Here is a 23,743-nt window from a genome sequence, read left to right as displayed (position 1 = left end):
AGCATCTCTCTGTCCCCTTCCTCCATCCCATGCTGCTCCTTTGTTTAATACTCTCTGCAGTGTGTATTACATTAATCTCCTTACCTTCTCCTCATCTCTAGCATGTCTTGTCCCCTAAAACCGTCATGTGACTTGCTCTTAGAGAACATTTTAAGAAGTTATATCTGACCTATATTTCTCCTGTCTGTAAGGTTGGTGTGTATGTCCTTGGTGGTATGGTCTGGCCCAGGCCACTTTGACAATACTATTTTTCAAACTGTGAGTGAAAATCTATTTTCAGGTCATGAAGTCAATTTGGTGAGTTAGAAGTAATTTTATTTTTTAAAAATTATTTCCATTTTATTTGAAAGGTAGACACACACACAGTGAGAGAGAGCGAGAGAGCGAGAGAGAGAGCTTCCATTCCCTGGTTCACTCTCTAAATGCTGCAACAGGCAGGTATGGGCAGACCAAAGCTAGGAGCCTGAAACTCGATAGATCTCCCAGATGGGTAGCAGGGACCCAAGTACTTGAGTCTTTACCTGCCACTTCACAATGTATATGAGCAGGAAGCTGGATTGAGTGCAAAGGTGGGACCCAAACACAGGCACTATAATTTGGGATGTGGGTATCTAAAGCAGCATCTTAATTGTTGTGCCAAAGAACCTACCCAACAATCATTTTAAAAAATGTAATAGGCTGGCATTGTGGGGTAGCGGGTAAAGCCGCTGCCTGTAATGCCCCAGTTTGAATCCCGGCTCCACTGCTGATCCAGCTCCCTGCTAATGTGCCTGGGAAAAGCAGCAGATGGTGGCCTGAGAGCTTGGGCCCCTGCACCCATGAGGGATACCCAGAAGAAGCTCCTGGTTTCAGCCTGGCCCAACCCTAGCTGCTGTGGCCATTTGGGGAGTGAACCAGTGGATGGAAGAGTCAGTCTCTCTCTCTCTCTCTCTCTCTCTCTCTCTCTCTCTCTCTGTAACTGTGTCCTTCAAATAAATAAAAATAAATCTAAAAAAAATGTAATAGAATTGAAACTATTGGAGTTTATTACATGTAGTAGTGGAAGTACTGTATGGGTCATTCATATATTACATAGTTGAGGACAACTAAGTTTTGCTGCTGTAACAACACCAAAATCTCAGTGGCTTAACTGAGCAAAGATTATTTTTCACTCATGCACGGTCTGCTGTGAATCTCAGAGATGCTCTAGGGCAACTGTTTTCTACTTGTTAGCTTAGCTGTGCAGTGTACTTTGATCTTGTAGCACCTCAGTCTCAATATATACTTTTTTTTGAAGGATTTGTTTATTTGAAAGAGTTAGAGAGAGAGAAAGAGAGAGAGAGGGAGAGGTCTTCCATCTGCTGGTTCATTGCCCAGATGGCCACAATGACTGGAGCTGGGCCAATTCAAAGTCAGGAGCCAGGAGTTGCTTTCGGGTCTCCCACGTGAGTGCAGGGGCCCAAGGATTTTGGCTATCTTATACTAGTTTCCCAGCCCATAGCAGAGAGCTGGATCAGAAGAGCAGCAGCCAGGGCTAGAACCAGCGGCCATATGAGATGCTGGTGCTTTGGGCTGGGGCTTTAACCTGCTGTGCATCAGCTTTGGCCCCTCAATAAATAGCTTCACAATCACTGCTGCATGGCAGGAGAACACTGGGTGGCCTGCAACCTGAAAGGAAATGCCTTGGCCCAGAATCGATACACGTCACATCTGCTCATAATCTCTTGGCAAGAGCTTGTCACGTGACTTTCTAATTGTAGGGAGGTAAAGAAGTATAATCTTACAATATTCCTAGAGAGAGAAAAATAGATTTTGGTGAGCCCTAGACAATTCTACCATATGTATTTTTATATATGCTAGTAATAGTAAATTGCATTTCTTAATGTGGATCACAGGAAAAAAATCCTTGAGAAACTGCTATCTGTTTCCTTCTCTGCTCTCACCACACCACATAATCCAGAGGAATTCATGAAGCTTACCAGACCTGCATTCAGAGGTCAATCTTCCACCTCTTTGGATCTTTGAATTTGATCAGGATCGCCTAACATCACTGAACTTTGTTCTCCTCAGGGGAGAGAGAGGGAAGTAACATGTCTTAAAAGATTGTGGTGAGGCATGAGAGACCTGGTATGCTAAGTGTTTGGTGGGAATGTAAATTAGTGTAACTGTTTCGGAAAACAATATGGAGGTTCCTCAAAAACTTGAAATAGAACAACCATATGATCTGCTTGCTATATATGCAAAGGAAATGAAATCAGTACATTGAAGAGATGTCTGAGCCCCCATGTTCCTTGCAGCATTATTCATAATAGTCAAGTATGGAATCAACCAAAGTGTCTACCAAAAGTTAAATGAATAAAGAAAATACATGTTCATATATACCGCAGACTACTATTCAGCCTTGAAAATGAAGAAATCTTCTCTTTTGTGACAACATGTATGAAATTGGAGGACATTATATTAAGTTAAATAAGCCAAATACAGAGAGACAAATGCAGTGTGCTCATTTATATGTGGAATCTAAAAATGTCAAATTTATAGTAGCAGACTAGAATAGTTGTTAGAACATGCTGAGGTCAAAGGACATAAAAGTTCAGTTATTCAGGATGGTCTGTTGTACAAGATGATGACTTAGTTAACACCATATTATACACTTGATTTCTAGGAGAGTAGGAGTAAATCATTCCTACCACAAATGAATATGAGAAGTTAAAAAAGGAAGCAGAGGGGTGGATATTTGGCCCTGTTGGTAAGATGCCAGTGTCCTGCATTGGAGTTCTTGAGTTTGACTCTTGGCCAGGGCTCCTGATTCCAGCGTCCTGCTAATGCAGACCTAGGAGACAGCAGTGATGGCTCAAACAATTGGGTCCCTGCAACCCATGTGAGAGACTTGTATTGAGTTCCCACCTCCCATCCTTGACCCACTCTAGTTCTGGCCATTGTGGGCATTGGGGAAGTGAACCAGCAGGTGTGAGCATTCTCTCCCCACTCCCAAATGAGTGACAATGAAAAATAAAGAGCAGACACTCAAACAGATATTTATATACCCATGCTCATAGTAACATTATTCACAATAACCAAGAGGTAGAAGATACCCAAAGCCCATTTATGGACGAATGGATGAGCAAAATGTGATATATTCAGACAATGGAATATAATTCGGCCACAAAACTGAAGGAAATTTTGATACAAATTACAACATGGATGAATTTTGGAGACAGTTTATGCCAAATGAAATAAACCAGACACAAAAGGGCAAATGTATGATTCTACTTATATGAGGTACCTGCAATAGTTAACTTTGCAGACATAAAAATAGAATGGGTGATGACATCATATGTAAGAGTGTTAATTGTTAAGTTAACAACAGGAGTCACTGTGCACTAACTTCCTATGCAGGACCTCTGTCCTCAATGAGTTGTATTATGAGAATTAACTGTAAAACTTGTTCTCAGTTTGTGCATGTGTGTGTGCAAATCATTGAAATCTTTACTTAGTATGCAGTTGATGATCTGTGCATAAAGTTCATTGAAAATGAATCTTAATGGAGAATGGGACAGGGAATGGGAGATGGAGGAGGTGAGGAGAGAGTGGGGGTAGGAGGGTGGGTATAGTGGGAACAATTACTATATTCCTAAAGTTGTACTTATGAAATTTGTACTCATTAAATAAAAGATTTCTTAGGTGGGAAAAAGTAGAAAGGTACAAGGGATCTTCAAAAATTTCATGGAAAATGGGTATTATGAAAAAGTTATCTATGAATTTTGAATTTTTTCCACCAAAAAAACTTAAATATTTTAAAAATTATTTATTTGAAAGAGAAAGCTGGGGCCAGCGCTGTGGCGCAGCAGGTTAATGCCCTGGCCTGAAGTGCCAGCATCCCATATGGGCACCAGTTTGAGACCCAGCTGTTCCACTTCCGATCCAGCTCTCTGCAACGGCCTGGGAAAGCAGTGGAAGTTGGCCCAAGTCCTTGGGCACCTGCACCCACGTGGGAGACCTGGAAGAGGCTCCTGGCTCCTGGCTTCAGATCAACGCAGCTGTAGCCATTGCTGCCAAATTGGGGAGTGAGCCAACAGATGGAAGACCTTTCTCTCTCTCTCTCTTTCTTTGCCTCTCCTCTCTCTATGTAACTCTGACTTTTGAGTAAATAAATAAATCTAAAAAAAAAAAAAAAAGAGAGAGAGAGCTCACATCCTAATGTTATTCCCAAAATGACTGCAACCACCAGGACTGGGCTAGGCCAAAACCATGAACTAGGAACCCAGTCTGGTTTCCCCACATGTGTGGCTGGTACCCAAATATTTAAGCCATTATTTGATATCTCCCAGGGTGTGTATTAGCAAGAAGCTGGATCTCAAGCAGAGCCAGGACTGAAACCTAGGTACTTCATTATGGGATGCAGATGTTCCAAATGACATCGTAACCACTATGCCAACTGGTTGCCCCAAACTTACCTTTTAATTTCATTTTCCCATGACTTTTTTTTTTTTCATCTATATCATTTCCAGGGACTAAAGGGAGAGAAGAATGGGAAGTTGCTGTTTAATGGATACAGAGATTCAGTTTAGAATGACAAAAAAGTTCTGCAGGGCAGGCATTTGGCACAATGGTTAGGACACCACATGGGACACTCGCATCTCATATCAGAGTGCCTGGGTTTGAATCCCAGATCTGATTCTGATCCAGTTTCCTGCTAATATTCACCCTGGGAGGAAGTGGTGATGGCTCAAGTACTTAGGTTCCTGCCACCCACATGAGAGACCTGGATTGAGTTCTGGGATCCTTGCATTGGCCTGACCCAGTCCTTGCCATTTTGGGTATTTGGGGAATGAACTAACAAGAGATTCTCTCTCTCTCTCCCCCTCTTTCTCCCTCACCCCTCCCTCCCTCCCACTCTCTCCCGCTCTCTCCTCTGTGTGTGTTTCTGCCTTTCAAATAAGAGAGGAAAATGCGGAAACAAAGTTCTGAAGTGAGTACTGTTGGTGTTTGCACATGATATCGATATACCTAATACCACTGAACAGTATACTTGAAAGTTGTTTAAGTAGTAAATTTTATGATACACAGAGAGAGAGTAAAAAAAAAAAAAAGCCAGCAAACAAACATTCATGTAACCTGATCACCAATCTCCATTGGATGGAATCATTTTATGATAGTAATAGTTGTCACTTCTTCCCTTCCCGTTTCACTCAGTTCTTCCCCCGGGCTTTCCTTGGCCCCAGTTCCCACACCTGTAAATGATAATGGCAACTGCCTCATGGGCTTGTTTTGAATATTGAATGTGTTAACACAAAGTACTCAGAAAAGTGCCTGGCACCTCATTCATATTCATTAAATATTGACTGTTATTATCATCTTTATTCTGATTTTGAGAATTCAGTTTTTGTTCAGTTTTATTCGGTGGGAGAGAGCAGAGTATCCTTCCTCTGGTTCACTCCCCAAATGCCTGCAACATCTGGGGCCACACCAGCTGAAAGCTGGGAGATAGTAACTCCATCCAGATCTCCCAAGAGGGAGTAGGGGCCCAACTTCTTGAGCCATTCCCTGCCACCTGTCAAGGTCTGCATTGGCAGGAAGCTGGAAATGAGAGCAGAGCTGGGACTTCTACCCAGGTACTCTGATATGGATCGAGACATCCCAACTGGCAACTTAACCACTAGGCCAAATGTCCACCCCTGTGTTTCTTTTAATTTTCCCATGTTCTCCTTACTTTTGTAAAATCAAGATTCTGTACAAGATGTTTAATGAAAGATTTCTCTCATAGGAATTCCAGGCAACTACAGTGAGGCCACATTTAGTATGTTTGATACCATCCTTGGGAAGGACTGTGCTGTGTTTTGTCTTGAACCACATGCACTCTCCTCTCTCGTTCATTAGGTGCATGGTGGGATAGGCACATAGCAGAGTGTAGCATGGTGAGAAATACCAGACTCTCCTGGGGGGCCTTTCTCTGTCAATGCCCGGGGCCTTTTTGCAGAGCTTCACTGCTTTTTCTCCCTCTGTCTGGAGAGTGGTGTTAACCCCTAGAGCCAGCCTCAGTGACCATTCTCTACCCCTCAGGCTTCTGTTCCACGAGGTAGAGTACAATCTCATTTCAATAGGTGGCCCTATTCTGAAGAGGACAATCTGTCATTCTGACCATGAGTCCTGAAGACTGACCCTCACCATAGCAGGTGAGCCTCGGAATATGTGAGGTGTTGGGAACGCTCCACTCCAGGCACTTCTACAGAGGCACTTGGCCCAGAAAGTCGCCTTTTATGATACCATTAAGAAGTCAGTGGAACTAAAACAGGTGGCTTTATTTCAAAAGGAAAGTAGAAATCCTGTATTGGGATATACAGCAGATTGACTGCTAACTGAGGTTACAGGAAATGGTAGAAGTGGGTGAAGCCTCAAGAGGTGACCAAAGCTTGAGGAGTCCCACATTTAGGGAATGAGGAAGAAAAATGCAGAATAATTCTCTAATGGTTAAAAACCACACAAGCCATATTATTTGACTTTTGAATATTTAATCTGTAGAAAAATATACCTGGCTAATCCAACTTCTCATATTTATTAATCTCTTGCTCTTAAAAGCTGACTGCTTTAGGAGTAACCCAATATGGCAACTACTAGCCATGTATGGCTATCTAAGTTTGAGCTAATTGAAATAGAATAAACTTAAAGTTCAGTCCCCCAATTATCCTAGCCACATTTCTTTTTTTAATTAATTAACTTATTAACTTTTTATTTATTTGACAGGTAGAGTTATAGACAGAGAGAAAGAGACAGAGAGAAAGGTCTTCCTTCCGTTGGTTCACTCCCTAAGTGGCTGCTACGGCTGGCGCGCTGCGCCAGGTGCTTCTCCTGGTCTCCCATGTGGGTGCAGGGGCCCAAGCACTTGGGACATCCTCCACTGCCTTCCTGGGCCACAGCAGAGAACTGGACTGGAAGAGGAGCAACCGGGACTAGAACCCAGTGCCCGTATGGGATGCCGGCGCTGCAGGTGAAGGATTAACCAAGTGAGCCATGGCGCCAGCCCCCACATTTCTTTTATTTGTTTATTTGAAAGTCAGAGTTACGGGGGTGGGGGGAGAGAGAGAAATTGAGATTGAGATTCTACCCACTGGTTTGCTCCACAAATGGCTGCAACAACCCGAGCTGAGAGGATCCAAAGCCAAGAGACAGGAGCTGCTTCTGGGTCTCCCATATGAGTGCAGGGGCCTGAGCACTTGGACTATCTTCCACTGCTTTCCCAGGTGCATTAGCATGGAGCTGCACCAGAAGGTCACATTTCAAAGGCTCAGTAACATATTATTGGTGGCTACCATATTGGGCAGCAGTAATATAAAACACTTCCATCATTGCAGAAAGTTCAGTGGACTTAGAAGTTCTGTTCGTATTTGTGTGCATTTCCTACGGAGTCCACCTACATGTGATGTTTTCATTAAAAAAGAAATTTGACCCAACATGGGTTAAACTGTACACTTAGAGATAGTGGCAGAACTGGGATATATTAGGATTAGGGTCACTTATTTGTGGCAAGTTCAGTTTAGCAGCAGTTTAGGAGAAAAGGTTTTTGAAGTCCAGATTTAGGCAATCCAAGGCCATTGTGGTTGATGCGATTCACAAAGGTTCTTAAGATGCCAGGCTCCATTTGAATTTTTTTAATTATTTTTATTTTTTTTTTTGCCAGGCAGAGTTAGACAGTGAGAGAGAGAGAGACAGAGAGTTATAGACAGTGAGAGAGAGACAGAGAGAAAGGTCTTCCTTTTCTGTTGGTTCACTCCCCTAATGGTCGCTGTGGCCGGCGCTGCACCAATCTGAAGCCAGGAGCTGGGTGCTTCCTCCTGGTCTCCCATGCGGGTGCAGGGACCCAAGCACTTGGGCCATCCTCCACTGCCCTCCTGGGCCACAGCAGAGAGCTGGACTGGAAAAGGAGCAACCAGGACAGAATCCAGCGCCCCAACCCGGACTAGAACCTGGGGTGCCGGCGCCACAGGTGGAGGATTAGCCAAGTGAACCATGGTGCCGGCCTCCATTTGACTTTCTACTGCTTCTGCTGCAGGTTGCTTGCACCCTGATGGTTCAAGATGGAATTGTGTCATTTCCAAGTTCTAGGTAATAATATGAGAGTGAAGGGGAAGGAAGGAGAAGACACATACCCATTGCCTTTAAAAAAAAAAAAAAGAAGAATTGTTTTATTTATTTGAAAGACAGAGCTACGGAGAGAGGTAGAGCCAGAAAGAGAGAGAAAGAGAGGTCTTCCATTCTGCTGGTTCACTCCCCAGATGACTGTGACAGCCAGAGCTGAGCTGATCTGAAGCCAGGAGCCAGGAGCTTCTTCCAGGCCTCCCACGCTGGTGCAGGGGCTCAAGGATTTAAGCCATCTTCTACTGCTTTCCCAGGCCATCACAGAGAGCTGGATCGGCAAAGGAGCAGCCAGGACTCGAACAGGCGCCCATATGGGATGCTGGCACTGCAGGCTGGGGCTTTAACCTGCTGTGCCACAGCACCCCCTTACCATTGCCTTTTAAGAAAAGCTCCTAGAAGCTGTCACGTACCGTTTCCACTTCCATTGGCACCTGCAAGGAAAGCTGAGAAATGTGAACTGTATTCACGCCCACACAATATTCCATTACAATGCAAGAAATGAAGAACAAATATTAGCTAGCAATAAGCAGCTTTCTCTATTGGTCAACCCTTGAATGTGAAGGCGGGGTCAGGGAATGCCCTTCAGAAACTGAAGCTACTTAGTCTGCCTGATCCTTGCAACCTGACAAGGTTTTGCCGAAAGCAGTTCAGGCTGAGGAGGTTTACAAAAGTGTGGCAAACACAATAGGTCTTTCCTAACTCAAAATCGGCAGGGGACTGTAACAGTCTCCGGGACTGTGACTGTAATTGTGCGGAGAATAAGCATCCTCAGTGTGAAGTGCGTGTTGTGCTGACAAGCTGGTGGAGAATGGAGAATGGATAGGGTTTGGCCTGCATGGAGTCAACTAGGACAAGGACCAGAGGCAGAGAACATGTCTGTGTTCTGGTATTGTTAAAGTGCCATCACCAAATGCCTGACCTCAGTGCTGCTGATAAAAATAGCCCCTGCAGAGGGACAAGTTCTTCACTTTGTTCAATGGAAAATCTACTTGAACACTGCCATCTCACCAGCTTTTTATTTTTATTTTAGGTTTTAAAAAAGATTTATTTTATTTATTTGAAATAGTTAAGGAAAGAGAGAGAGGTCTTCCATCCACTGGTTTACTCCCCAAATGGCCGCAGTGGCTGAGCTGAGCTGATATGAAGCCGGGAGCTTCTTCTGGGTCTCCCACATGGGTACAGGGGCACTAACAGGGAATTGGATTGGAAGCAAAGCAACTGGGACTCAAACCAGTGCCCATGTGGGTTGCTGGCACTGTAGCTGGGGCTTTAATCCACTGCACCACAGTGCCAACCCCTCACCAGCTTTAAAAAAATTATATATTTATTGGAAAGAGGAGACAGAACTTCTACCCACTGGTTCACTCTGAGGGTCAGGGCTGGGCAAGGCTGAAGCCAGGAGTTGGGAACGCTGTCTAGGTCTCCCAGGTGGGTGGCAGTGACTCAAATACTTGAGACATCACCACTGCTCATAGGGTACACATTATTAGGAAACTAGAATCAGGAGGAGAGCCTCAAACCCAGGTCCTCTGATATGGGATGTGGGCACCTTGATTGCCATGCTAAACTCCTGCCCACTGTGAGCTTATTTTATCTTTTTTTTTTTTTTTTTTTTTTTTTTTTTTTTTTTTTTTTTTGACAAGCAGAGTGGACAGTGAGAGAGAGAGACAGAGAAAGGTCTTCCTTTTGCCTTTGGTTCACCCCTCAATGGCTGCTGCGGCCGGCGCACCATGCTTATCCGAAGCCAGGAGCCAGGTGCTGTTCCCGGTCTCCCATGAGGGCACAGGGCTCAGGGACTTGGGCCATCCTCCACTGCACTCCTGGGCCACAGCAGAGAGCTGGTCTGGAAGAGGAGCAACCGGGACAGAATCCGGTGCCCTGACCAGGACTAGAACCCCAGGGTGCCGGCGCCGCAGGCGGAGGATTAGCCTATTGAGCCAGCCGTGGCGCCGGCCTTGAACTTATTTTAATGATGCGGGAGTCTCCTCACTTGCTGGTCTGTGTCTGGCCTGCAGGAAAGGCTTCCATACTAATAGGAACTGTTCTGGGTAGTTGGTGTTGGATCTCAAGTCAAACCCATTTCCTGTTGCAGATGAATAAATGTTCTTTCTCATTTGTCATTTCTCCTCCTATGAATTAGCTTGACATGAAATAATCCTCTGAGTTACAGTTAAAGCACCTTCTTGGATCAGCAAAGCAGAGGGCTAATGTTGAATCTGTGGTGAGACCTCAATGCCTCCATGTTTGCCTTTTCATTTTATTTTAAGGTAACCTTTTCTGAATTTACTTCTTCACCGAGCCTGGATTTCATAATCTGATCATTCTTAGTCATGGAAGAAATTCTTTTTGTCTCATAAAGAGCTCGAATTGCTGTTGGAGCTTCTTGTCAGAACTATCACAGTATTTGTTGTTGGACTTTGTTACTACAGACCTTCCTAAATGTTTTCACGAAATTTGTCTTTGGCTTCTGAGGCAGTCCTCACTCTGTGTCTGCATTCATGCAGGTTACTTTAGAAGATGTGTGTTTTTAAGCATGTGACAAAATCACTGCCTCCAAGGTTTTTACCCTCCTGTTGAAGAGCTAAGCCTTGCACACATCAAACAATGAATAAGCAGTTTAGTGTTGTTAAAATCTAGTTTTCATTTGAACATAATTCAGTGCCTGTGTGTTCAGCATAAGAGATAAATATGATAGGTTGTCAGAGGGGAGCAACAATTTAGGAGATGGAGACATTAGGGAAGTTTTTAAGGAGAACATAGGACTTACGTGTGTTCTGAATAGGTGAAGTCAATATTGTCAATCAACAATTGGTTGCAAGTGCTAGAAATCCAACTCATTAATTTAATTAAAATGAATTTGTGCTTAGAAACCAAAGACTAAATAGCCAAGCCATGGGAGGAGCATGGGCCTCAGGAACTACTATAACAGACAACCTGAACACTAATTTCTCTTTAACCTTCCCATCTCCACCCCCCTGACCTACCTCTCTTTCAGTGTCTTGGTTTTATTTTTTCTTGCTGCAAACTAATTTCCTTCACATTATTAGCAGGAATCTCAGGAGCTAGCTAGCAGGGTTAAAAGGGTTATCCTTCAATTTTGGTTCTGAAAATCTTGAGACTAGCCTAATTGGTAGGCCCCTGATTGGCAGTGCAGAACAGGTGAATACTATTAGACCAGTTGGCTGAAGGGTAGAAAGAGGTCACGTAAGCTTATGAAACCAAATGGTTGGGGGGGAGGGACTCTTAATTCTGATATGAAGAAGAATCAGTGTGGTTTAGGCAGATACCAGCTGGAATGAGAAATGGAAGATGCATATGAGTAGTGTAAATGATAAATGGAGTCATAGAAGAGATGGAAGGCTTAGACTTCATGTGGTGGCCCACTTGGAGGCCAAAACATGGTGTTTAGCTTTGGATACCATGTTTTAAAAATGGAAATAGTTAAGCTGTTATGTGTACAGAGTAGGGCAATCAGAAGTCTGAATGTGAATTGTATAAAGCTTTGAGAGTGTCACTGAGTTTGGGAAGGAAGTAGAAATCAAAGACAGCAAAGATAACGCAATAGGCTTTAGTGCATTTGGGAGGAGGTTTTGAGAGAATCCAAGGATAGCCAAGGATTTCCAGCCTAGAAAGATGTGGGAATTTTCAGAAATAGGGAAGCTAAGAGGAGTTAAAATGGAGGAAAGGATACATTCAGTTTTAGACATCAAATTTGAGATGCTGGTGAAGTGTATCCCACAACTGGAACTGCTAAAGGAGGCTGGAAAGGTGCGCTGGGGCTTAGGAAAGACATGACCCAACTGTAGAGAACACATTTGAAACTAGGAAAGAAGGAGGCACAGGCTAGGCACGGAGACTGCCTTCACTTAATGGTGTGGGAAGAGAAGTTAAGGAGGGAGACTGGGTAAGTTCGAAGAGCTAAGTGCAGTGTCTAGGCAAGTCAAAGCCGAATTTCAAGCCGGAAGAGGAGGTGGTGTGGAAACTAGTGCCGGAAGAAACCGGAGAAGGCAGTTGTATGTGGTGAGCTCTTTCGGAATCTTGGAGAACAGCCAGTCTGCTAGGGGTTCTTTCAAATTCACGCTGAGCTCCCAGTTCCTGTCATCGCTAGGCTAGACGCTAGTGAAAGGGAGAACAGCACAGTTGGCAACCCAGCCCATAGGAAGTGAGAAGGGAATGAGTAACACACAATGTTGGAAGTGCTCTCAGACGTGTGCGCAAGATACAACGCTAGCCGGGCGGCGTGGGCGGCGCCGCGGAGCGGGATGGTAGAGGCCGTTAGGTCGGGGTGCAGTCCTGGTGCGTGGTGGGTCTTCGGTGCAGTTTCAGCAGACAACAGAGGGATTGTGGGGCTTGATGAATATGGGAGGACACCGGCACCGGGGGGTGGAGGGCGATAGTACTAATTGGGTCCCATGTGTAAGATGCAGGGATAGAGTTTGCAGTCTGCAGGCGGGATACAGGAAGAGGAGGCGAAAAACTTCTCTAAATCCTGTTTTCTCACACAGGTCAGAAAAGACCAGGAGCAGTGGTAGCCGGACCTTTTGGGGACTGGGTGGACCACAAGGTACTGCGCGTCTAGCTCGGGGGTCCTTGCTCCCCTTCCGGTACCTCCCCAGTAGGCCGGAACTATAGTGTCCTACCCTCTAGTTTGGTGCCGGAAGGGAAAAACAGAAGGACTGACACGGGAAGAGTGGAGAACCGGACGATGAGGAGAGGCGGACTCCTAGCCGGAAGTCACGCTAAAGCTTTGGAGAGGTGAGCCGTCGCAATTTGGCGGGTGGGACGTCCCGAATGTGGGAAGGCGACAGAGCTCTGGCAGGTGAGGGGTTGAGCGGGCGGCCCCACCGGGGCTAGTGTCTGTCCTCCTGTGGGTCAAATGTGGAGCTGTACTCCCGGCTTCAGAGTTAGTTTTACCTCTGACTGTGAGATCTCAGGTTATTTAATCTCGGGACCTCTGTTTCCTCGTGTTTGTTATTAGAATGATAATAGTAACGCCTCTTAGGGTTGGGGGCGTCCGTGAAAATATACTTAGGGCAGTTTCAAGGCATATGGTAAACCCTGGATTTACAATCTACTAATCGCTTCTAGCTGTCAAAACGGTCACTCGAGGCCCGGAATTGTTCTAGTTAATAGGTTATATGCTATTGGTTTAAAAAGCATTTATAATTAGTTATAATATTGTTAAGGAAGTAATAACCCATCTGAGGATTTGGGAAACAGATCCCGTCACCATTCACACCGTCAGAGGACTTTTTTCTTTGCCTCGGAGCTTTTTTGCCTGTATGTGATTATTATACTTGTAATGTTAGCATATATGCAAATTGGGTTCCTCTGCTGCTTAGTGTTGTAGCGTAAGCATGGAGTTCTTGAGAATAATTTTTACCATACAGTATTCCATTTTCCCAAGTGCCAATAAATGCAGAGATAAAACTACCAGTGAGGGAAATTTAAGTGTTACCCATGCCAGGACCTCAGACCAACTGTTTGATTTTTTTTTTTTTTTTTTTTTTTTTTTTTGCTTCCCTTATGGTTTTTTTTTTTGGACAAGCAGAGTTAGAGACAGAGAGAAAAGTCTTCCTTGCGTTGGTTCACCCCCCAAATGGCCACAACGGCCAGCGTGCTGCGCCAATCTGAAGCCAGGAGCCAGGTGCTTCCTCCTGGTCTCCCATGGGGTGCAGGGCCCAAGCACTTGGGCCATCCTCCACTGCACTCCCGGGCCACAGTAGAGAGCTGGCCTGGAAGAGGGGCAACCGGGACAGAATCCGGCGCCCTGACCGGGACTAGAACCCAGGGTGCCGGCGCCGTAGGCAGAGGATTAGCCTAGTGAGCCCGGCGCTGGCCACTTCCCTTATGTTTTTAGTCTGTGTGAAAACATACTGTTCACATGGTCTTTGTTTACTCAAAAAATGTTATTGAGCATCACAGCCCCTGAGGTTCAAGAGATCTGGCTAGGTTAGATAAAGGTAAAATGCTAATACTGTGTTATGGGTATGAGAGATGCACGAGTTCCTAGGAGAATGTGAACAGTGTCAGTAACCTCCAGACACCACAAGGACCTTGCCTCTAGTTAAGCAATTTTTTTTTTCCAAATTTACCTTTCTTTATTTGAGATGCAGTGGCTAGGGCTGGATGAGGTTGAAGCCAGGAGGCAGGAACTCAGTCCAGATCTCGCATGTGGATTGCTGGTACCCAATTACTTGAGCCATCACTGCAGCCTCCCAGGGTCTGCATTAGCAGGCAGCTGGAATAAGGAGCCAGGAGTCAAGCCCAGGTACTCCGTGCGGGTGGGTGTCCTAACCCATGTCTTCACTAGGCTAACCAACCACTCCAGCAAGTTGGGATGCCTCAGTAAGAAGGTGTTAGAAAGTACCTAGGGATTTAGGCTTGTTATGTGATTTGGGGATATTATGTTAGAGATACTTCTATGATTGGAAAGCTGGAAGTGAGGCTAATGCCATAATTGATCAAGATGCAGTAGTCACTTAACATTAGCCAGGATAGTAGACTGATCATTTTTGTGGTGTGAGCATTTTTCTCCCTCCCTCCCTTTCTGATGGTGTGGCCATTAGGGGAGTGGACTAGTGGATGGAGGATCTCTCTCTCTCTCTTTCTGTAACTGTGCCTTTCAAATAAATAATTATTTTTAAGAAAGTAAAATAAAATGCCTGCCACAGGGGTGAGCCTTGTGGCACAATGGGTTGCTGCCTGGGATACATTAAGTCCCACCTCTGCTTCTGGTCCAGCTTCCTGATAATATGCCTTAGAGGTAGAAGATGGACCAAATACTTGGGCTCCTGGTACCCACGTGGGAGGCCCAGATTGACTAAATCTGGGGCCCTTGACTTCTACCTGATTCAACCCTGGCTGGTGAAGGCATCTGAGGAGTAAAACAGTGGATAAAAGATCTCTCTGTCTCTTTGTCACTCTGCCTTTCAAAAAAAATTTTTTTTAATTAATTAATTTTTTTTTGACAGGCAGAGTGGACAGTGAGAGAGAGAGAAAGGTCTTCCTTTTGCCGTTGGTTCACCCTCCAATGGCCGCCGCGGCCGGTGCGCTGCGGCTGGCACACCGCGCTGATCCGATGGCAGGAGCCAGGTACTTCTCCTGGTCTCCCATGGGGTGCAGGGCCCAAGCACCTGGGCCATCCTCCACTGCACTCCCGGGCCACAGTAGAGAGCTGGCCTGGAAGAGGGGCAACCAGGACAGAATCCGGCGCCCCGACTGGGACTAGAACCCGGTGTGCCGGCACCGCAAGGCGGAGGATTAGCCTAGTGAGCCGTGGCGCTGGCCTCAAAAAATTTTAAAACCAAACCCAAAACAAAACAAACAAACCTGCCGTAGCTGGGAGGAACTGTGAACTCAGTGCAGGTCTCCTAGATGGGTGACAGAAAATCAGAGATCTCCCATCTGCTGGTTCACTTCCCAAATGCCTGCAACAGTCAAGGCTAGTCCTGGTTGGAAGCCATGAACTGGGAACTCAATCTAGGTCTCACACATTGGTGCCAGCAACTCGGTTACTTGAGTCATCATTGCTCTCTCCATGGTCTGTATCCGTGGGAATTGGAGTCCAGAGCTGGAGCCAGGAATCAATTCCATGCACTATGATATGGGATGTGGGCATCTTAACTGCTTTGCTAGGCTAAACACATGTTCCTAAGAGTGGCATTGAAATGTCATGATGTCACTCTGCTTTTTATTTTGTTTTGGAGGAGCTCAAATGACAGTGAACGTTTGCTACTTTTTTTTTTTTTTTTTTTTAAGATTTATTTATTTGATAGGCAGAGTTACAGAGAGGCAGATGTTAGCAAAATGGTGGTCTTATCTATGGTGCGATCTACACCCCAGACACCATCCTAGGCTCCAGCCCCCGCCGCCATTGCTGGAAGCCCAGTGGCCACATGGCCCAACCACCAGTGTCAGCTCCACCCCGATCCTAATGGGATTAGCTGCTCCTATTTCCTCTGCCTACCCTCCTCCCCCAGCAAAGTTTTAAAAGGACCTATTCCTGAACACTTGGCTCTCTTTCTTTCCATCTCCTGATCGATCTCTCTCTCTCTCTCTCTCTCTCTCTCTTTCTCTTTCTTGATTTCTCTCTGGATCTCTCTCTTACGTTCTCCTCACTCTTTTCCTTCTTTGCCCCTTCCCTCCAGTCTGTCGGGTTTTCCTCAGTGAACCTTTTCCCATACTCTGGTGTTTGGTGTGTTTTGTGCGGCCTTACAGCAGAGGTAGGGCACAAGAGAGGTAGAGAGGTCTTCCATCTGCTGGTTCACTCCCCATACGGCCGCAACAGCCAGAGCTGGGCCAATCCAAAGCCAGGAGGTTCTTCTGGGTCTCCCAGATGGATTTGGGCCATCCTCTGCTTTCCTAGGCCATAACAGTGCTGGATTGGAAGTGGAGCAGCCAGGACTCAAACTGGCGCCTATATGGGATACTGACACTGCAGGTGGTGGCTTTACCCACTATGCCACAGTGCTGTCCCTGGTTGCTACTCTTAAGAGAAGGCCTGGATTAGAAGTTTATTACAAATGAAGACACTTGGGGCTCTGATCAGACTTACTGAATCTGAGCCCCCTTAGAGCTATCATTCCATCTGATCTTCAAAAGAACCTTTTTTTTTAATAGAAAGTTTGAGCCTTTTTTTTTTTAAGGTTTATTTATTTATTTGAAAGTCAGTGTTACACAGAGAGAGGAGAGGCAGAGAGAGAGGGAGAGAGTTCTTCCATCAGCTGGTTCACTCCCAGCTGCAGTGGCTGGAGCTGCACCAATCAGGAGCTTCTTCCAGGTCTCCCACGCAGGTGCAGGGGCCCAAGCACTTTGGCCATCTTCCACTGCCTTCCCAGGCCATAGCAGAGAGCTGGATCAGAAGTGGGGCAGCCAGGGCTCGAACCGGTGCCCATATGGGATGTCGGCGCTTCAGGCCAGGGCATTAACCTGCTGTGCCACAGCGCCGACCCCTAAAAGAACCTTTAAAAATTTTTTTATTTGAAAGGCAGGCTCCTCTTCCAGTCCAGCTCTCTGCAGTGGCCTGGGAGGGCAGTGGAGGATGACCCAGGTGCTTGGGCCCTGCACCCACATGGGAAACCAGGAGGAAGCATCTGGCTCCTGACTTCAGATTGGCACAGCGCCGGCCGTAGCGGCCATTTAGGGGGTGAACCAACGGAAGGAAGACCTTTCTCTCTGTCTCTCTGTCTCTCACTGTCTAACTCTGGCAAACAAACAAACAAACAAACAAAAACAACAAAAAACAGTTTCAGAAAGAGGGAGAGACACAAAGAGATTTTTGGTCTATTGGTTCACTCCCCAGATGGCCACAATGGCCAGGGCTGGGCCACGCTGAAGCCAACAGCCAGGAACTTCATTTGAATCTCCCCCATGGGTGACAGGGGTGCAAGTACTTGGGCCATCCTCCGCTGCTTTCCAAGACAGATTAGCAGAGAGCTGGATCAGAAGTAGAGCAGCAAGGACACCAGCTGGTGTCCATATGGATGCAGGCATCACAGGCAGTGACTTAACCCACTTTGCCAAAAGATAGCTAGGGGAGGGGGCCGGTGCTATGGCGTAGCAGGTAAAGCCACAGTGCAGTGCTAGCATCCCATATGGGTGCCAGTTTGAGTCCTGGCTACTCCATTTTCGATCCAGCTCTCTGCTATGGCCTGGGAAAGCAATACAAGATGGCCCAAGTCCCTGGGCCCCTGCCCCCATGTGGGAGACCTGGAAGAAGCTCCTGGCTCTTGGCTTTGGATTGGCCAGCTCCGGCCATTGCAGCCATTTGGGGAATGAATCAGTGGATGGAAGACCTCTTTCTCTCTCTCTCTGCCTCTGCTTCTCTTTCTGTGTAGCTCTGACTTTCAAGTAAATAAATAAATCTTTAAAAATAAAAATCCAATGTTAAAATTTGTTTTAGAGTTGGGGCCAACATTGTGGCATAGCAGGTAAAGCCATTGCCTGCAATGTTGGCATCCTGTATGGGCGCGGGTTCTTGTACCAGCTGTTCCAGTTTTGATCCAGCTCCCTGCTAGTAGCCTGAGAAAAGCTGCAGAAGATGGCCCAGGTGCCGAGGTCCTGCACCCACATGGGAGACCTGTAGGAAGTTCCTGGATCCTGGCTTCAGCTTGGCTCAGTCCTGGCTGTTGTGGTTATCTGCCAGGTAAAATAGCACATGGAAGCGCTTTCTCTGTCTCTCCCTCCTTCCTTCCCTCCCCTTCCTCCCTCCCTCCCTCTGTAACTGTGACTTTCAAACAAATAAATAAATCTTAAAAAAAATTTTTGTTGTTGTTGTTGACACAACCTCTTGAGGTAGCTTTTGGCACATGTTTCATTTACCTTTGGGTTGTTAGCTCCATGGAGATGGGGGTCTGTGTTTTTCATTTTCTTTCTTTTTCTTTTTTTTTTTATTTGAGAGCCAGAGTTAAAAAGGTCTTCCATCTGCTGGTTCACTCCCCCAAATGGCTGCAATGGCTGGGGCTGGGCTCATCTGAAGCCAGGACCTTTTCTGGGTCTCCCACATGGGTGCAGGGGTCCAAGGACTTGGACCATCTTCCACCGCCTTCCAGGCCATTTGCAAAGAGCTAGATTGGAAGAGGAGCAGCCAGGACACAAACCTGTGCCCATATGGGATGTCAGTGCCGCATGTATGGTATTACCAATCTCCTCCTCAAGAAGTTGTGTCAATTCAGGATCAACAACAACAAAAAGTTTTGTTTTTTTTTTTTAAGATTTACTTATTTGAAAGTTAGAGTTACATGTGGAGGCTTAACCTACTACACCACAGTGTCAGCTCCTAGAGTCTGTTTTCATTTTGATTGTTTTTCCAATACATACTACAGGGCTCTTTTACTGGGCACTAAATAAATGTTTATTGAATGAGAAAGTAAGTTTGGGAGCTTTACAATACATGGTCTCTGCTGAACTTGAAATTGTGATACGTTCATTTCTGCACTGGTAACTCTTCAATGTCTCTTCTATCATAGGTGGAATTGGGCTGTTTGCTATAGCTTCCTCTCCTGGCTAGCCAGGGAGAATTTCACATTTTGACTTTATCTTACCATGGCATTGGTTCAAAAATTGCTGAATGGCACCTACATTCTCAGAAAATGCCCAAAGGCAAGTGCTGCCTTCTGTCCATCTTTGAGCTTTCGGTTTGCAGACTATTGTTCGAGTAGTCTTCAGAAGTCGGGGCCTGCTGCCAAGAAAGGCTCTTGGCTGAGGAAGTCTGAAGGGGGCTTGCAAGGACGTCATCAGGAGGAAGTTGCTGTGGATCTACCTTCTCCTGAGGAGAAGCCTGAGGTTAGCTTTGACAGAGCGATTGAAGATGAAGTAAAGGACCATTTTAAGCGTTTGAAGGATGAAATTGTGAATCACTGGATCGGGCCAGAAGGCCGCCCGCTGCATGAAGTCATGATGGAACAAGCCAAGGTTGTCTGGCAGTTCCGTGGGAAAGAAGATTTGGATAAGTGGGTAGTGACTTCTGATAAGACGATAGGAGGCAGAAGTGAAGTGTTCTTGAAAATGGGCAAGAATAACCAAAGTGCACTGCTCTACGGAACTCTGAGCTCCGAGGCACCTCAGGATGGGGAGAGTGGCCGGAGTGGGTACTGTGCAATGATATCTAGGATTCCAAGGGTAAGTGGGGCCCAGGAACAAGTCTAGTGAACTGAGTTGAACTTTATGGTAGTACACAGTAGCATGAGTGGCGTTTGTTCTGTAAATGGCAACACCTACTGTATTGCCTATGTGTGGGATTACTGACTACTCAGCACAAGTGTCAAGTTAGAAGCACATGAGGAGGAGTGACTTATTTCTGGAGTGGCTTTGGGCTAGGAAGAACATTGTTACATGTATGGAATGCTGAGAGGGCATGATGACATTTGAAAGGTATCTGGAGAGATTGGCATCTTCTCCAATGTTAATAGAGCCTAACCCCTGCAATGGCTAAGGGTTCCTTAGGGGAATATACAGTCAGCCTGTGGAATTTTTTTTAAAGTTAGCTTTTGATTTTAGAATAGTTGCAGCTTTACAGAAAAATGGCAGGTGCAAAGTTGGCCAGGTTACTCCATTTAAAATTACCTTTTTTTTTTTTTTTTTTTTTTTGACAGGCAGCGTGGACAGTGAGAGAGAGAGAGAGAAAGGTCTTCCTTTTGCCGTTGGTTCACCCTCCAGTGGCCGCCATAGCCGGTGTGCTGCGACCGGCGCATCGCGCTGATCCGAAGGCAGGAGCCAGGTGCTTCTCCTGGTCTCCCATGTGGGTGCAGGGCCCGAGGACTTGGGCCATCCTCCACTGCACTCCCTGGCCATAGCAGAGAGCTGGCCTGGAAGAGGGGCAACCAGGACAGAATCCGGCGCCCCGACCAGGACTAGAACCTGGTGTGCCGGCGCCGCAAGGCGGAGGATTAGCCTATTGAGCCACGGTGCTGGCCTAGTTACCTTTTTTTTTCTTTTCTGAGTCTCTAAGTCTAGTCCACATTCGTGATGGAGAGGTAAGAGGGATTAAGTTTGGTCTTCCTGCAGGGAAAGAAATTGTTTAGAGTTCATGTAGATTTTTCATGCACCCCACCACCATGCAAGCTTTTCCTGTTAATATCTTAGGTTTTTTTTTTTAGAATTAAACAGAGGGAGAGACAGACAGATCTTCCATCCTCTGGTTCATGCCATTAATGGCTGCACCAGCCTGGCAGGCTGAAACCAGCAACCCAGAATTCCATCTGGGTCCCCCCAGATGGATGGCATGGACCCAAGCACTCAGGCCATCTTCTGGTGCCTTCCTAGGTGCATTAGCAAGAAGCTGATCAGAAGCAGAGCAACTGAGACTCAAGATGCTACTTCTGTGGAATGCTGGCAGTCGCAGGTCAGGACTTAACCTACAGCACCACAATATCAGCCCCACCATCTTAAATTTCTCTACATTCATCATGTTAAGAAACTGACACTGAGGGGCTGGTGTTGTAGAGCAGCAGGTTAAGCCTGTGCTTTTAGTGTTGGCATCCCATATCCAAATGCCTGTTTGAGTTCTGGCTGCTCTGCTTCCAATTCAGCTACCTGCTAATGTGCCTGGGAAGGTAGCAAATGATGGTCCAAGTGCTTGTGCTCATGCTGCCTATTTGGGAGTTTCAGCTGGAGTTCCTGACTCTTGGCTTTGGCCTAGCGCAACCCAGTCTGTTGTAGCCATTTAATGAATGAACCACTGGATGGAAGAACTCTTTGTCTTTCCTTCTCTATCTGTCACTCTTTGTTTCAAATAAATAAATCTTCAAGAAAAAACATGGGGCCGGTGTTATGTCACCAGTAAAGCCACCATTTGTAATGGCAGCATCCCACATGGGCACCAGTTTATGTCTTGGCTGCTCCACTTCTGATCCAGATCTCTGCTAATGGCCTGGGAAAAACAGTGGAAGATGGTCCATGTGGTTGAGCCACTGCCACCCACATGTGAGACCCAGATGAAGTTCCTGGCTTCATCCTGGCTCAGCCTTGGCCATTGCAGCAGTCTGGGGACTGAACCAGTGAATGGGAGATAGCTGGCTTGCTCTCAGGGTGTCTCTCTCCCCTTCTTCTCTTCCCCCTTTTCCCCTTCCCCTCTGTTCCTCCTCTTCTCTATTTCCTGTAGATCTGAGTGAATAGAAATCTAACAACAGCAACACAAAGACATTTGTATGTTACTAAACTGAATCACAAACTTTAGTTGGATTTCAATAGGTTTTTTAATGTCCATTTTCTATTCCCAGAGCCCATTCAGGATAGTACATGAAATATAGTTGTCATGTGTGCTTGGTTTTGTCAGGTCTGTGATAGTTTCTTAGTCTTTCTTATTTTTCATGATGAAAACTTAGGTTCTGGCTTTTAGGGAGAGTATCACACAGTTGTGTACCCTTCTCATCACATCGTGTCACAGGTACATGCTATCATCATGATTGATGACGTTAACTGTAATTACCTGGTCAAGATGACGTTGGCCCGCTTACTCCATTTAAAGTTACCTTTTTTTTCCTTTTTCTTTTCTGAGTCTCTTAAGTCTCATCCACATTCATTTTTTTTTTAAATATTTATGGGCCGGCGCCATGGCTCAATAGGCTAATCCTCCGCCTGCAGCGCCGGCACACCGGGTTCTAGTCCTGGTAGGGGCACCGGATTCTGTCCTGGTTGCCCCTCTTCCAGGCAAGCTCTCTGCTGTGGCCCGGGAGTGCAGTGGAGGATGGCCCAAGTGCTTGGGCCCTGCACCCGCATGGGAGACCAGGAGAGCTCCTGGCTCCTGGCTTTGGATCAATGCAGTGTGCCGGCCGCAGTGGCCATTAGAGGTGAACCAACGGTAAAGGAAGACCTTTCTCTCTGTCTCTCTCTCTCTCACTGTCCACTCTGCCTGTCAAAAAAAAAAAAAAAAAAAATTTATTTACCTGAAAGAGTTACACAGAGAGAGAAGGAGAGGCAGAGAGAGAGAAAGAGATCCTCTGTGCACTGATTCACTTCCCAATTGGCCATAGCAGAGAGCTGGATCAGAAGTGGAGCAGCTGGGACTCGAACCGGCGTCCATACAGCTTTACCTGCTGTGCCACAGCGCTGGCCCCTCATCCACATTCATGACGGAGGGTAGAGAGGAATTAAGTTCTACCTTCTGCAGGGAAAGAAATTTAGATTTCTTCAATAGGAAGATTTGTTTCTTCCATCTTTTATTTGTTCAGTTATTTAGTATTGATTCATACTTTGGGCCATAATCCAATATTGTGTTGGTATTTTGTTGCTCAGATTATTCCAGTTTTGGCCATTGAGTGTTCTTTCAGATTGACCCCCCTTTGACATTCTGCTATCTTTGTTTTTTTAGCTTTTTTTTTTTTTTTTTTTTTTTTTTTTGCATTTGAGGATGCTCCAAGCTCATCTTGTGTTTTCCCTGTCCCAGCCCTGCAGTTAGCTGATTATTGAGAGAATCCTGAATCCATTTTTTGGATAATGAGCACCAAGATCTGGATGCGCTCATTGCTTCCAGTTGGTCGCTACATCTAGAGCCTGTCAGTGCTCACAGCTAGGAAATACGTGTGTGTATACTCAAGTACCTGTAATTATTCCTCTTTATTGATCCATGTCAGTATCATAAACTGAGTTCACACTGTTGTCTCTGGCTCCAATCTGGTTCATTCTATCTTTACCTTCTTTCTTACCTGTAACTCCACTCTCTAACACTGAGAAGCCTGTTTCATGCCTTCCATTTTTTTTTTTTTATTAAACCAACTTTAGTATACTTGTAAAGCAGATTCAGAAATTTTTAGTTTTAAGATTTATTTGGGAGGTAGAGTTCCAGACAGAGGTGTGGGGAACAACTCGGACTAAGTTCTGGAATTAAGACTTATTCTATGCATCTGCTCTCCCACAATATGGCGCTGGGAGAGGAGTAAACAGCTTCTACACAGCTGCCTCTCACCAACTTGACAAGCTGCAGGAGCTGCTCCTGATTGGAGGAGAGCAGCGTGCTCGATGTGTGGGTAGCAGAGTTGGGATTGGTGGAAGAGGACTATAAAGGAGGAGAGAGACAACATGCACCAGGAACACCTGAGGAACATCTGAGCAGCCCCCGAGAGAGCCGGCTGGCGGTGTGCCGCTCCCCCGCGGAAGTGGGGAAAGTGGCAGGGGGAGCCGCCCTTCC

The 23,743-nt window shown here is 45.9% G+C and overlaps 1 protein-coding gene across 21 annotated transcripts in view; it reads left to right on the top strand.

Moving 5' to 3' along the window:
- NDUFAF1 (NADH:ubiquinone oxidoreductase complex assembly factor 1) overlaps positions 1-23,743 on the top strand; it is a 36,901-nt gene that overhangs the window by 5,678 nt on the left and 7,480 nt on the right. For 2 of the 21 annotated variants that reach the window (XM_070054014.2, XM_070054013.2), the window contains exons 2-3: positions 12,621-12,870; positions 19,086-19,737. In XM_070054014.2, the coding sequence (XP_069910115.1) occupies positions 19,162-19,737 (576 nt within the window). In that variant the 5' untranslated portion in view covers positions 12,621-12,870; positions 19,086-19,161. Of the gene's footprint in view, positions 1-11,931; positions 12,412-12,620; positions 12,935-14,225; positions 14,400-18,103; positions 18,263-19,085; positions 19,738-23,743 lie in introns of those variants that run through there. The other 19 variants (XM_089310095.1, XM_070054016.2, XM_089310097.1 and 16 more) reach the window with 19 other exon arrangements.

Source organism: Oryctolagus cuniculus, chromosome 12 (genome assembly GCF_051225735.1).
Source record: "Oryctolagus cuniculus isolate XC-2025 breed Fujian yellow rabbit chromosome 12, ASM5122573v1, whole genome shotgun sequence".
Classification (NCBI taxonomy): domain Eukaryota; kingdom Metazoa; phylum Chordata; class Mammalia; order Lagomorpha; family Leporidae; genus Oryctolagus; species Oryctolagus cuniculus.
The sequence above is the reverse complement of the archived record's forward strand: the minus strand, read 5'-3'. Positions and strand labels throughout refer to the sequence as shown.